This window comes from Eleutherodactylus coqui, chromosome 5 (assembly GCF_035609145.1).
Source record: "Eleutherodactylus coqui strain aEleCoq1 chromosome 5, aEleCoq1.hap1, whole genome shotgun sequence".
NCBI classification, from domain to species: domain Eukaryota; kingdom Metazoa; phylum Chordata; class Amphibia; order Anura; family Eleutherodactylidae; genus Eleutherodactylus; species Eleutherodactylus coqui.
In genome coordinates this window covers 207,209,521-207,224,450 of record NC_089841.1, presented here as the reverse complement: position 1 = coordinate 207,224,450, position 14,930 = coordinate 207,209,521, and the positions used below count along the sequence as shown (strand labels likewise).

General features: G+C 41.8%; 1 protein-coding gene across 1 annotated transcript in view; it reads right to left on the bottom strand.

The window, feature by feature from the left end:
* Window positions 1–774: 774 nt before the first annotated feature.
* LOC136628318 (uncharacterized) overlaps window positions 775–14,930 on the bottom strand; it is a 77,157-nt gene continuing 63,001 nt past the window's right edge. The window contains exons 10-14 of the mRNA XM_066604125.1: window positions 10,754–10,943; window positions 7,303–7,430; window positions 4,757–4,873; window positions 2,769–2,879; window positions 775–965 (exon numbers count right to left, since the gene is read on the bottom strand). Of these exons, the coding sequence (XP_066460222.1) occupies window positions 839–965; window positions 2,769–2,879; window positions 4,757–4,873; window positions 7,303–7,430; window positions 10,754–10,943 (673 nt within the window). The 3' untranslated portion in view covers window positions 775–838. The remainder of the gene's footprint in view (window positions 966–2,768; window positions 2,880–4,756; window positions 4,874–7,302; window positions 7,431–10,753; window positions 10,944–14,930) is intronic.

Sequence of the window (14,930 nt, the reverse complement as noted above, 5' to 3'; positions counted from 1 at the left end):
CACCTCACATCTGCAGGAAAAATATGTTGGCGAGTGCGAAATCAGACTGATTCATAGCCCAATATTGCATTTGCCGTGTGAAGTTAGCCTTACTGCCAGATTTCCTCATAGGTTACAGCTGATCACTGGAGGTTCCAGTTGGAGGACACTTTGTTATTAGCTTTGTGTCATTCTGGAGCACCTTTTCTTACTTTGCATTAGGCCGTTTCTCTATTATTTCTCCTGCAACTTTAGGAATAAATTGATAATAGGTTGTTACCAGTTAGGAACGTATCCCTGCACAATCCCAATGATTTCAATGGGTTAGTTCACCTGCACGTATTTTTCCTGTGCATTTCGCAGAAAGAAAAAAAGCAGCATGCTCTATTTTACTGCCCATTTACACACCAGAGGTCCACAGAGAAGTCAATATGGAGTGTGCAAATTTCGTAATTCCGTTGGAGAAACAACACATCTGGAACTCATTAGACTAATTAGTCATTTAAATCAGTGCGTCTTTGTTTGCCGCGGGTAGATAAACATGCCTTGCGGGTGCAAAAAGTACAGTAAAATACGCCGATGCGCACGCAAAGAAGCATAAACCATTCCACAAAAACATTATGCTCAGGCGTACGCAAATACGCATGCGCTTGTGAAAAGGTGGCCTAACTTCTGTTGCTATTGATGTGTTTCCTGCGCTGCCAGGTTGGAAGATCGCTGCATACAACCTGCAGTACTCTTGCCACCATTTTTATAATATTCGCACACATATAGAATGGATAATGTATAGCGTTTCTGAAAAACATTTATTACACATATACACTGTAAACTATACAGCATTTGAAATGTAAAGGGACACTTATTCCCCTATTATATTTGCCATTGGTATAGAAAAGTCATGAAGAATTTGAAATGACTTGCTGAACTTCTTGATGTACCCGAGGTCGGGAGACACACGGCAGCCATAGAGGTGAAGTACCTTCAGCCTGAAAAACAGAACATATCATCTTAACCAAAGAACAGGCAAAAGTAATTTCCCCCAAACGGATTTCCTGATATGCTTGTGGCGGGTCTATGCTGATACATAGTAGCCAATGTAAGAATAGCTGCAGTATAAAGCATGGGGGTAAGGTAATGAGAAATAAAGGGAAATAAATGGCCGATAAGAATTATCCAGAGGCAGTAGCATACATACCTGGACATCTACTTTGTGTGTATTGGTCAACTATGAAGGTATTTTTTAAGATGAATATATTATATTATGTGTTTGGTTGACTTTTCTAACAGCTTTATATTTTGTCATCTGGGACTTTTTTGGTAACTCTCCCGCTCTGGCAGGAATCTGACTTGAAACCCTGGATGAAACAACACAGCATGCTGCACTATTCTGTCCAGGAAAATGCCAGAGGGCAGGACAGAAGCCATCCGGACCCTATTAGAATCAATGGGGACTGGCTGGTGCGGCTTGTTTCTGGATGGATCCAAAATTCTATCTTCTTCTACAGATGTAGCAGTCGTTAACATGACTGGCTCATCATGGTAATTTGATTTTCATCATTGTAGTACGTTGCAGATAAGTCATCATAATGCATTAACGGTCAAGTTAATACTTGCTGTATCTGTAAAATGAGACTTAGCATTATAATCTCAGATTTCCAAGGGTAGCTTTTTAGTTAAATGTTGACCTGCAACTACAATTTATACATATACTGTATATCCTTAATGATATGCGTGAACAACGGCTAATAAAAACATGAAGTAAGAACTAAATATAAGCAATAATTTTATTTTGCTAAAATTGTTTCCTTTCTAAAACAGTTTCTGCACAAAACTTCTGATACCATAGATCTGAGCATTTAGAAGTAATTGGTGTAGCTGTATAGTTTGCTGCAGACTGTGCCGTTTTTCAGTTTGTTTCGTTTTTTGGGAGGTCAGAAACGCTTTCTTTTCTCCTTAGGGAGAGCACCTAGACGGTGAGTGAGGAGACTCAAAAGGCCATTTATGCTCCTCTGGGAAATATGCAAATAAGGGAGATGGAATAATACCTCCACGGTGCCACTTATTCCATCTTCCTTATTTCCTTTTTTCTTTTTTTTGAAACCCAAGTAAAATCAATGGGGGGGAAAAAAATCAGTTTTTATTCAGATTGATTCCAGTTTCTCTCCTTCATAAATGGAGCAGAGAGACGAAAACCCTGAACTGAGCCCTAAAGTAGGTGTGAAAGCAGCCTTACTATTACCAATAGGGCTGACTTAGTACATTGATCACCCGCTTCCAGCGTCTATCACGTGCCCTTGGGCTGTAGTACTTTTTGTCCCTCTGCCAATGTTACACCCATCTCAGTGATGCTGTGATCTTCCGGTCCTGTCCATGCCTTTCAACTCCAGGTTGAATATGCATCAGGTAGAAGAGTGGACAGGAGTCTAGCCAATGCACACTTCCTCAACCTGAAGCACACACTGCACATGCCCAATCGGACACCTTGGCAAAGGCAAGATGAAACAGATGATGGACAGTGTAGCATAGCAAGGGAGAGCTGGGCTGGATGTGATGCAACAGAAAGTCATGTATGTAAAGAAAAATATGCGTCAGCGGGTGCACCGGGGCAGACGGAATGCACTGATGATGGCAAATGAGGTAATGGTCTAATGGAGCTTTATTTGCCACTGTTTGTGCTTGTAAACCCACTTTTTGGAGGGTGACAATTGGTTGGACAACCTCTTTCACAAAGTTAATGAAAACAGGTTCTTTCTTCTGTCTTTGCACATATGCTTTATAATAAATAGTACCTTTTACAATATTTGCAGAGTTTTTCAATGGCATCAGCTGTAACGTCTTTGCAGAAATTGAGTTTTAAGCATTCTAGGGTGGCATGGCAGTAGCTGGCTAGCAAGCATACCCTGCAACAAATGAATCCAACATATCATTTTGGCATGCAACATCTCATATAGTTTTAAGCCTCATTCACACAACAGTAATTCGTCCATATCATGGACTTAGAGGGGTTTTCCAGAGAGAATATTACTGATGACCTTGCAGTTACAAGCACCGACCACTTCCCAAAGGTCCGGGCAGAGATTTCTTCCACTCCAACCCCTGTTTAATTGTGGTGCAATTAGCTGATGGGTCGGGGTCCGGAGAGACAGAACCCGAGCTGATCAACTATTGAAGACCTAACCTGAGGATACATCATCAATTGTATTCTCCGTGGAAAACCCCTTTAATCTAGAATCCCCTTCTCGCTTTGTCTTGAAAAACTGCCATAAAAACTATTTGAAACCCTTCAATGTATTTTTTTAATGTCTTATTTTTTCATTTGCTTCTTTAGTTTTTTCTAAACTAATCTCAGTTGTCCAGATTAATCTAGGGACACATGGGAGTGCTATATATATAGACTACAGATGAGCGAGCACCCAAATGCTTGGGTCCGCGTTATTCGAGTCGAGCTTTTCGTAAAATTCGAGAGCTCTACTCGAGTAACGAACCCTATTGACTACAGTGGGAGACTCAAGCATTTTTGTATGTGGGACGCCAGGTCCCGAGCTTTTTTTTTTTTTCTAGGTCTCTCTCTCTCCCCTGCCTGCCAGACAAAAAACTTGCCATTGACACGCGCTGCATCGCGGTGGGGAGGGGCCAAAACAGGCACGCCACAGTGGGGAGGAGCCAAAAACTGGGGTGGGGTCGAACTCGGCTTGATGCTCGTTCGAGTAACGAGCACCATCGAGTACGCTAATACTGGAACGAGCATCAAGCTAGGCAGAGTATGTTCGCTCAACTCTAGTATAGACATATGTATATGCCATATGTATAGACATAGCTTAACTTTCTGATTCCAAACTCGGAGTCTATATCGCCCCCCTTTCTGCACACATGAAATTGATTATTTATATTTAGCCAATATCGTCATATATTCGATTATTTAAATTGTGCTGTTACCTTGTATGTTTGTGTAATGAGCTTTCAATAGCTGCACTGATGGGGCTCAGATACCATAGTGCCTGGTGTCCACCGTCTGGGCAGAGGACACAATGTAAAAGAAGAGACACAATGCAAAAGTGCCCTTATATGAAAATACATGGTAAAAGTACAGCCCTCTGTATTATCCATAGTAGGTAGGACAGAGCCAAAAGACATCTGTTGCCATAGTAGCTCTTCTTTGACATCCCTGAATCTTAGTATTCTGCAATTCACGAAAGAAAATTGAAAAGGTTCTGAACAGCACTTGGGTCCTTTTCTTATTTCTGTATGTTAATTAGTCCTCTCTAAGGATAAAAAGAGAGCGTCCTGATTACGCTGCTCTCTTATCCTGGAATGTATTGACGTACATCTGTCTATGGAGGTAAGTGTTCTTCACAGGAATCATCGAGTCCAGCGCTAATTAGCAGCAAAACAGATTGCAGCCATTAAACATGACAGCGCTCTTTCATTTTCACTAATTTTAATATTCCGTATTGTTGTGACATTTTCTCCGCTCTCCAGTTTGTGACCGCTCACGTCTTCTATCTGCATGCGGTGTTAATAATGATACTTTCCTATCAACATTTTGCTGACACCCAGGAATGCAGTTTACTATTTTAGGAGCTCCCCAATGATTTCAGAGAGAAAACCAAAAAATAATGATGGCTTCCAGCAGAAAGCGGCTTAGGATTTGCAGGAGAGCTTTTGTATGTGTCGTGGCCTCAACAATGCTACAAGTCATTACATTTGATGGATGTTTTGAGTTCTTCTACTGTATATACACAATTGCCGACAACACCAATAGACACAATACACTCACCCTCGTTTTCCTGCACCGGTTGAGCTCAGATCCAGATATCGGAGGTGTTGGCAGCTTCTTGCTAGTGCTTGAATACCGATATCTGACACCTTTTTACATCCACTTAAGTCAAGATACCTGAATTGAAGGATGAAAAATGAATAAATCTTGCTTCATACGCACTATCGAAAAAGTGGAGAGTCAAAGCTAGATGAAATCCAGCATTTAAGATAGATATAAGCACCTGGTCTTAAGGTACCTTTAATTATTGTCCAAATTATCGCTGGAAACCGCAATTTCGGGAAAATAGTCGTCCTGTGTAGAAGTGGCCACTTAGAGGGCACTAGCAACAAATCGCTCATTTGTCGGATACACCTAAAAAGCCAAGTGACTGTCTGGCCGTGTATACAGGAGTTGCTCAATCTTGGCATTGGGGTGGGCGGGCCGGAACACACCCCGCACAGTTCTATCTCTCCATTCAGAGAATGACTATTGCTCCTGTTTAAAAGCATAGGAGTGATAGTCGCTGGGGTAGCAGTTGGGCATAGTCGTGTTGTGTAAATTGTCCTTTAGACAGGCCCATTGGCAAATTCTCCCATGAGCCCAAGTTTTAATACAGTAATGGTGATTTAGAGTCTCAGATGCACAGCATTGCCCATTGAAACAATTCAGATTCCAGTTTTCATCTTTCAAATGGCTGTTTGATAACAATCTGACCGGTTGCTATGAGCACCTACTCTACTTTTGTGTTGCACCAATTTTGATAAATATTCCCCAATGTCTTTCTGTTGAGGATGTTTTTTTTATGAGTTTATTTAGAAATAATATTGGACATTCTATTATATCCGTATGCACAATGAATTTACATTGCCATAAAAAGTATAGATAGACATGTTTTCTATAGATAGAGGGCCCTCAAAATTATTTCCTCAGGTAGGCTCAAAATGCATCAGCCCATTGTCACAGCGCTTGTGCAGCACAGAATCAGCAAGGCCATGTACTGCGATTCCTCAGACTAGGCTGACGTCATACGCATGCACGGTCGGCTAGCGCTGTGAAACATGACGTCTGCAGTGAAGATATCACTAAGCATGGAATGGGGTAGAATTAAAAAAAATGTATCACAGAAAGGGAAATATAAAAACAAGCAATCACTGAAAATGGCCATATAATTACTGATCCAGGAGGGCAGATGTCTGCACCCCTCAACATGCAGGCAGCCAAGTGCCAAATGAGGGAGCCAGTTACACCTGTGGAGGACACCAATGAGACAGCCACTCACACAACCTCCTAATATAGAGGGCGGTGGCTGCTTAGTGTATACTCCTACATAGAGTAGTAAATACAGAGTTACAGACCATTCTGATACATGTAGTGCACCCTGCAGGGTAGCAACCTATTAACTGCACCTCAAAAAGTGAACCACACTGGTACTGTCACCCTGGGCTCCCCGGGCGTATAGAAGCCGCGCTGCATGTGAATAATAAATAATAAATGCGAGGTATTAGATGGATTCTGGCCAAAATACTTGAGCTCACAAGCCAATCGTCAAGGCTCCTCACTTTTTGTGAGTCTTTACACTAATATAAATGTATCACAGAAATGGAAATATAAAAACAAACAATCACTGAAAACGGCCATGTACTTACTGATACATCCTCCTGTATCAGTAAGTATATGGCTATTTTCAGTAATTGTGAATTTCAAAAAATGGGGAGGGAGAAAGACTGGACCGCAGGTAGCGGAGGACCACCCATCCAATGGTCCACCATGAATCTGAATATGGCATAGAATAACATTAACACTGATATATTGACACTGGGCACACTTTGCAAAGAAATAATAGTATATATGGATTCCACATAACCACAACCATTGTATAGTTTAATCAGTTAGTAGTAGAGATGAGCAAACGTGTTCGTTTAGGACAACTTTTTAGGAGTAACTGCCTAATCGGGCGAAAAGATTCGGGGGGCAGCAGGGGTGAGCGGGTTGTGGTGGGGAGTGGGGGGGAAAGAGAGAGAGAGCTCCTCCCTGTTCCCCCCTTCTACCCCCCGCTCCACCCCGCCGCCCCGCGACCCCCGGCACCCCCCGAATCTTTTCGCCCAAGTAGGCAGTTCCTCGAAAAAAGCGATGCTCGATCGAGTAATTGTGCTTAACAAGCACGTTCGCTCATCTCTAGTTAGTAGGCCTAATACTATGTGCTGGATTCATCAAACAGACCCCAGGGACTTATAATGAGGTCCATCAGGTCCCATTGCGGCTTCTGTCATTCTGGCAACAGTAATTCAGCCTGCTGTCAATGGTGGCCCAAACGGCAGTTTGACCATTGCCCATTTGCCACAGGAGAATTTCCAAGAAAGGAGAATGACTTCGCATTATTTATGAGCCAAGATCTTTAAAACCTAGATCTATTATTTACATAAACTATGTATTTTGATAAGTAATGAGCATTTTCTGAAGCAACAGTTCTGTTCACAAAATTCCAGTGACTTTTCAGTAAATGTTAAGGCAAAATAGTTCTGTACATTAATGAGATAAATGAATAATTAAATGATTCCCCTTACTTGATTGTTGTCCGATAGGTGCTAATTTCCATTAGACTGACATCTGTCACTTGTAAGCAGGAACTGAGAGTCAGATTCTCCAGCTCTGAGCACTGTTTTACAATATGATGAACTGCACGATCCCTTACCTATAAAGTAAAACAGATTAAGGCCGAGTTCCCATATATCGATTGCGTCCAGCCAGTGGCTTTAAGCCAGAACCAAACACAACTGATGCCACTTTGGTGCACTTTGAGCACTGCTCCGGCATAGCTGGACATAGATGGCCAGAAAAACACTTCAAGCTGTGATTTTCTCTCTGGTGCAAGGAGCCATCCAGCATCAAAATGTGCTTTGCCATAAAAAAATCTCAAACTATGGGATCAGTTTTCCTCTGGCATTTCACTACAATGCCAGAGGGGGAAAAAAGCCAGAGAGCTAGTCATATGAAGAACTTTGCCTGAGAGGAAGGTGATCAACAACTTCTGGCAAATATTTTATTGACTATTATGGATCAGTAATTTAAAGAATGTCGATCCTAAAACCTAAAAATGTATTCCACGACCCGCTGGATCGCAGGAGTGGGCGAGCATTAAAAATACATCACTTATCTCATCCACTAGTAGCACCATAACTTAGTTTATGGTGCTGTGTGGACCTGACAGGTTCCCTTTAAGGTATATTGGTAACCTAAAGTTTCCCAAAGCAGCCATACATTGTATAGTTGTCATCTACTTGCCTCTACTGCTTTTACCAATAACTTATGGTTTAGAGCTTCTATGGCTTATAACTCTATAATTATTCCCAACTCGCCAGTGTTCATAGTTCTGAGTTTAATGTTCAGGGAACACTATGTGAATCTACTAGTCACTCATTGAATGGATAATATCAAAATGAGGGAACGCGAGCTAGAAATACAAGATGACCTCCGAGGACATGGAAGCCATAACGTGCATGTTCCTCACAAAACATAATAAAAGCACAGTGAATGCTTCAACTACGTAAATTCCCAATTCAATCAGTTTCTCAAAATGAGCCTATTTCATAATGTTTGAGAGATGTGTTTTTACAAGGCAAAATTCTAAATGTTCACTATTAACCCCTTGGCAACATCCAACATACATGTACATTAGATTGCATGGGTTTATATGGAGCGAGCCTGCTGCATCCGCCTGTCTATGACAGCTGAGACCCAGCCTCAGAGCCAAGAACTGGAGATAACACTGATCCCAGCCTTTATCTATTTGATGCCACAGACGAAGTTAACTGATATTTAAATGGTTTCACAGAGAAAGGGTCCCTCTGTCTCCTGAATGCACCCCCCCCCCCCCCCCCCATGATGAGATCGTGAAGTGCTGTTTAGTTGCCACGGTAAACTGGTGCCTCATGAAGGCCCCCAAACCTGCCATGGTTTAAAGGGCTGTTCCCAGAATCACAAGTTATCCCCTATCCACAGGAGAGGGAATAACTTGCTGATCATGGGGTTCCGACTGCTGGGAACCCACGGATTACGCTAACAATGGTCCAACGCATTCATTAAAGGGGTAATATGGGAACATAGTTTTGGTCAACAATTTATTTAGCCATGGCAATAAAATCACAGAGTTCATATTCGCCCTTCCACGCCTATGCTACAGTTCACCTCCGGGAGGGGAATGATGACAACCCAAAGGGAGCTGGTAATTGGCTGCATGGGTCACGTGGCCCTTCTGTTGGGGACGTCATCCCTGCTCCCTTAATACCAGCAGGGACCGGAGACCCGGCAAAATGGAAGAAGCATGGAAGGGTGAGAATGAACTTTGTGATTTTACTGCAAAATCTGAGCTGAAGAAGTTTTTGAACAAAACTACTGTATATACTCGAGTATTAGCCAACCCGAGTATAAGCCGAGTCAATAGGTTTTACCACAAAAAATTGGTAAAACTTATTGACTCGAGTATAAGCCTAGCTATACTCGAGTATACAGTAGGTAAAAAAAAAAAAACAATACTCACCTATCAGCCGGCGTCTGTGTCCCCAGCGCAATGCTGTCCCCGGCGGTGCGACCAATCACGGCCGGTGCTCGATAAACCAATTACAGCCATTCAGAATGACATCACTGAATGGCTGTGATTGGTTTATCAAACACCGGCTGTGATTGGCCGGCGCTTGATCCAATCACAGCGCTGACAGCGGGGGTTTTAAAAACAAGCCATGGAGAAGACAGCGGGGAAAAGACTGCAGCAGCTGGCCGCACCGCCGGGGACAGCATCGCGTCGGGGACACAGACGGCAGCTGATAGCTGAGTATTGAGTTGTTGCTTTTTTACCTCACTTGAGTATAAGCCGAGGGGTGCTTTTTCAGCACATTTTTTTGTTCTAAAAACTCGGCTTATACTCGAGTATATACGTTATGTCCCCGGATATCCTCTTTAAGGAATGCAGCGTTGGCTATGGATATGTGCCATTACCCTATTCACTTCAATGGAAGCATCAAAAATAGCCACGTACAGAAGCTTGTCTATCTCTGGAGCTCCCATTGAATTGAATAGCAGCACATGTGTGGCCAGTGACACATGATTTTCTGAACGCTCGTTCCCAGGATCGCTGGGAGTCCCAGCAGTCAGATCCCCAGCAAACAGCTGAGAATATCCCTTTAAGGCTTGCCTGTGTACTGAAATATTGAAGTATACTGAATAAGTGATCAAATGGTCACATGTTCAAGTCCCCTATGGGAACAAAAAAAGGAAGATATAAGTTATATAAAATTTTTTAATTATTACAAAAATATTAAAAATAGACTCCTTTTTTAATATAACAAATCAAAACAAAATAATAAACATATCTATAAAAAAAAGCCTCATTAAGGGCTCAGTCACATGAGTGATTTTTTCCGCGCATGTATAGGGGCGTAAAAAAAATTGCACTTCACACATAAAAAAATCGCGTGACCGCGTCCCTTGACACCTATATGTTCTATCTTTTGCAGGTGCGAATTTTAAGCGCCTCTAAAAATTGCACATGTGACCACTTCCATTCGTTCTATATAGATGCGATTTAAAATAATGCTTGAAAAAATCCCTAATACTCCAGAGGGAGGGCATATACAATAGTTACAGAAACAATAAATGTCAGCAATAAAAAACGTATTTCTTATACATAGGGTATGCCCATAGGGCTTCCTGTCTTACACCTGTATGAATGTGTATTCCCAGATAGCTATCAATCGCTAGCTATTTGATGGAATGTACAATAATGCAGACATGAGGAGCAAAGACTTACTATGAACCTTACACAAAACGTTTCACTAAGATATCCTTAGTACGGAACATAACTTATTGGGCTACTAGCAGCAAGAGCATGAGAGCCCCAGAGGTACAAGAAAGACCCTTTGGTGAGCATGGATTACTACATTCACTATGATCAGTGACTCTCTGAATGCCAACTGTTCAGATCTAGAAATAAACGCTTCATGGAATGGAAGTAACTCTTACCACATTAAGGCTGGTCAGATTCAGAGTAGTGATCTTGTGTAAATTAGACGCTACCTTCGCCAGGCATGCATCAGTTACTTTGGGAATTCTTCCAATATTCAGGGTCTCCAGATGCACACATTCAGTAGCCACAGAAATCAAGCATTTCGCTGTTAGGGCGAGGCAGCCAAATATTTCTAATTTAATAAGACTGCAAAACACAAAAACATATATTAGTACTGCGCTGCAGAATGTTTAATTATTTTGAGAACACTGAAATTCTTGGTTTTTCATGTTTTATTGTTTTTTTCTTTGTTTGTTTTTATTAGAGCTGATCTGTAGCGAATCCACGTGGTCACAGGTTGCAAATCGAATTTAATTGTTTTTGTATTTTCTTTGCTTTCTTTTTCCAGTTTGTATATGTTATTACTTTCGGATCAACTAGAAGAATGCATGCAATACCTTGACTGCAGGTAATGTAGACAAACAAGTACAACTGCTTAGGGATCATTGTTAACCCAAGTAAATATTCCATGGATTTCTATTTCCTTTGTCAATAGGTAACATAGCAAGGACATCATTTAATTTGCCTACCAAATGCATTAGGTTGACAGCATGTGACTGTGCTGGAGAGGGTTTTAATTCTCTAAACACAGGCTACCAAACAATTAACTGCCTTCTGCAACCTAGTTAAAAGGGGTTTTCCGGGCAAATACTATTGATGACCTAGCCTCAGGATAGGTCATCATCAACAGTTGATCAGCTTTCATTAAAATCAACAAGAGCTGCGCCTGCAATTACCAGCACCAGCCACCACACAGGGGTCGGAGCTATCTGCTTCTGCTAAGTACCTTGTGTTGTGGTGCGGACAGTGGACACCCGAACAGCTGATCGTCCAAGGTCCCAAGCAGGGGACCCCAGTTGATCAACTATTGATGGCCTATCCTGAAACTACTAGTAATTGGTTCAAAAATCAATACATAATGCCCACAGGAATATAACTATTAACTCTACCACTATGTTAAGAGCACTGGAGGTATTACTTTTGGCCACTGTACTATCTTGCAACATCAGGTGTATCCACCATGGATAACCATTTAGTAACACTGAACCAGGAATATAATGTCCACATGATTACTACAGGCCACCAGCAATCGCTGAAATATGTAAGTGGACCTTGACTCTAAAGATAACAGGCATGTGTACACATGAACATGGTAGTTTTGCAGGGTGGATCTTGGATTTCAGCTTGTTTCTAACAGATTACCTGGGTGGGAGTCATTCAAGCTTTTGTAGAGCTTTTTTTTAACCCTTTAAGGACCAGGCTGTTTTGTACCTTAAGGACCAGACACTTTTTTAATATTATTTTTAAATAATAATATTTAAATAATAATAATAAATTTTATTTATATAGCGCCAACATATTTCGCAGCGCTTGTGTGCTGTATGTACAAAATTAGCTACTGAAAGAAAATTAAGCATTAACTAGATAGACCCGAGTGAAGAGCAATGAGTTAGGAACACTTCTTGTAAAGAATGTAGAGCGGTACAAGTATGTTGAATCAAAGATGAAATGGAAAACACATCAAGTAATCAATGTTATCCTTATGGGAAGAGGCCATCTGTATCTTTCCTTAACAGAAGTACGTAACAGAGTAACCAATATAAAATGCCCTGAATTTCTGGTTAAATTGGGACAGATTATGATTATGAATGAATGACCATAAATTAACTGAAATGTGATTTTGTTTGGTGGGTGCACTTGGAAGGCATTTAGGTGCATATAGGTATGAGCCAGTGCATATGTATGTTTGTGTGTGTATGTATTTGTGTTTGTGTAATATATATTATATATATATATATATATATATATATATATATATATACACACTACCGTTCAAAAGTTTGGGGTCACATTGAAATGTCCTTATTTTTGAAGGAAAAGCACTGTACTTTTCAATGAAGATAACTTTAAACTAGTCCTAACTTTAAACAAATGCACTCTATACATTGGTAATGTGGTAAATGACTATTCTAGCTGCAAATGCCTGGTTTTTTGTGCAATATCTACAAAGGTGAATAGAGGCCCATTTCCAGCAACTATCACTCCAGTGTTCTAATGGTACAATGTGTTTGCTCATTGGCTCAGAAGGCTAATTGATGATTAGAAAACCCTTGTGCAATCATGTTCACACATCTGAAAACAGTCTAGCTCGTTACAGAAGCTACAAAACTGACCTTCCTGTGAGCAGATTGAGTTTCTGGAGCATCACATTTGTGGAGTCAATTAAACGCTCAAAATGGCCAGAAAAAGAGAACTTTCATCTGAAACTCGACAGTCTATTCTTGTTCTTAGAAATGAAGGCTATTCCATGCGAGAAAATGCTAAGAAATTGAAGATTTCCTACAACGGTGTGTACTACTCCCTTCAGAGGACAGCACAAACAGGCTCTAACTAGAGAAGAAAAAGAAGTGGGAGGCCGCGTTGCACAACTAAGCAAGAAGATAAGCACATTAGAGTCTCTAGTTTGAGAAACAGACGCCTCACAGGTACCCAACTGGCATCTTCATTAAATAGTACCCGCAAAACACCAGTGTCAACATCTACAGTGAAGAGGCGGCTGCGGGATTTTGGGCTTCAGGGCAGAGTGGCAACGAAAAAGCCATATCTGAGACTGGCCAATAAAAGAAAAAGATTAAGATGGGCAAAAGAACACAGACATTGGACAGAGGAAGACTGGAAAAAAGTGTTGTGGACGGATGAATCCAAGTTTGAGGTGTTTGGATCACAAAGAAGAACGTTTGTGAGACGCAGAACAAATGAAAAGATGCTGTAAGAATGCCTGACGCCATCTGTTAAGCATGGTGGAGGTAATGTGATGGTCTGGGGTTGCTTTGGTGCTGGTAAGGTGGGAGATTTGTACAGGGTAAAAGGGATTCTGAATAAGGAAGGCTATCACTCCATTTTGCAACGCCATGCCATACCCAGTGGACAGCGCTTGATTGGAACCAATTTCATCCTACGCATGCTGCGTATTGCCGCCCGCGAGCAGAGAATCTCAATGATTCTCCGCTCATGGACAGGGGGGAAGAGCTCTCCCTAGCAGCACCATGGGGAGCTTTCACTGCGTTCCTCGCGGGAAACGCAATTCAAGCCCGCCCATGGACAGGCACCCTAAGACTCCTCAGTCCAAAATTACTGACATCTATGAGGGAGAGTTGTGGGTATGCTCTATTAGATGTGTAGACATGCCTGTATAGGGAGAGGGAGGAGGTAATCTGTATTCATCACTTGTTGTCAATGTTGGATCTTGTGTTGTCTGCTCCCAGCTCTAATATAGGCGTAGCGTCAGAGGTCGCTGGGGTCGCGGTGGGAATCGGGCCCCTGCGCTCAGGGGGTCCCAGGGCTGCCTTCCGCCATACACATAAGTACATTCAGTGTAATAATGGCTGGGTGTTCTGTCAGCAGCGAGGCTCCAATCCCGCGGCAGGCAGAACGGCCAGCCTGAGAGGAAGCAGGGAAGAGCAGGGGGAAGGAGGAGGGAGGCAGTCACATGGGCCGACAGGGCACAGTGATCATGTGATCCTGTACTGCCCCTGCCTCCTGCTGGACAGTAGCTGCTGCGTCTGCCTGTGCTGCTGCTACCACATGGAGAAGTGGCCCCGAGATATGTGTCCATATGTGTGTGTATATCTATCTATCTATATCCTATCTCATATCTATCTATCTCAGATCTATTTATTTATCTATCTATATCCTATCTCATATCTAGCTATCTATCTGTATTCTATCTCATATATACCTATTATCTATTTATTTATATATATCTCATATCTATATATCAATCTAACTAGCTCATATCTATCTATCTATCTATCTATCTATCTATCTATCTATCTATCTATCTATCTATCTATCTATCTATCTATCTATCTATCTATCTAACATCATATCTATCTATCCAGAGGCGTAACTTGAAGCTTCTGGGCCCCAATGCAAAACCTGTAACAGGGCCCCCAACTGTAATGCTTTATTCATAGTACTGGGCTCCCTATATCAAGAGGAGAGGCCTTATGGGCCCCCTGAGGCTCCTGGGCCCGGGTGCAACTGCATCCCCTGCACTCTCTATAGTTACGCCCCTATATCTATCTATCTATCTCTGGTATAAGTTATACATGTCCCTGGACTTACTGTATA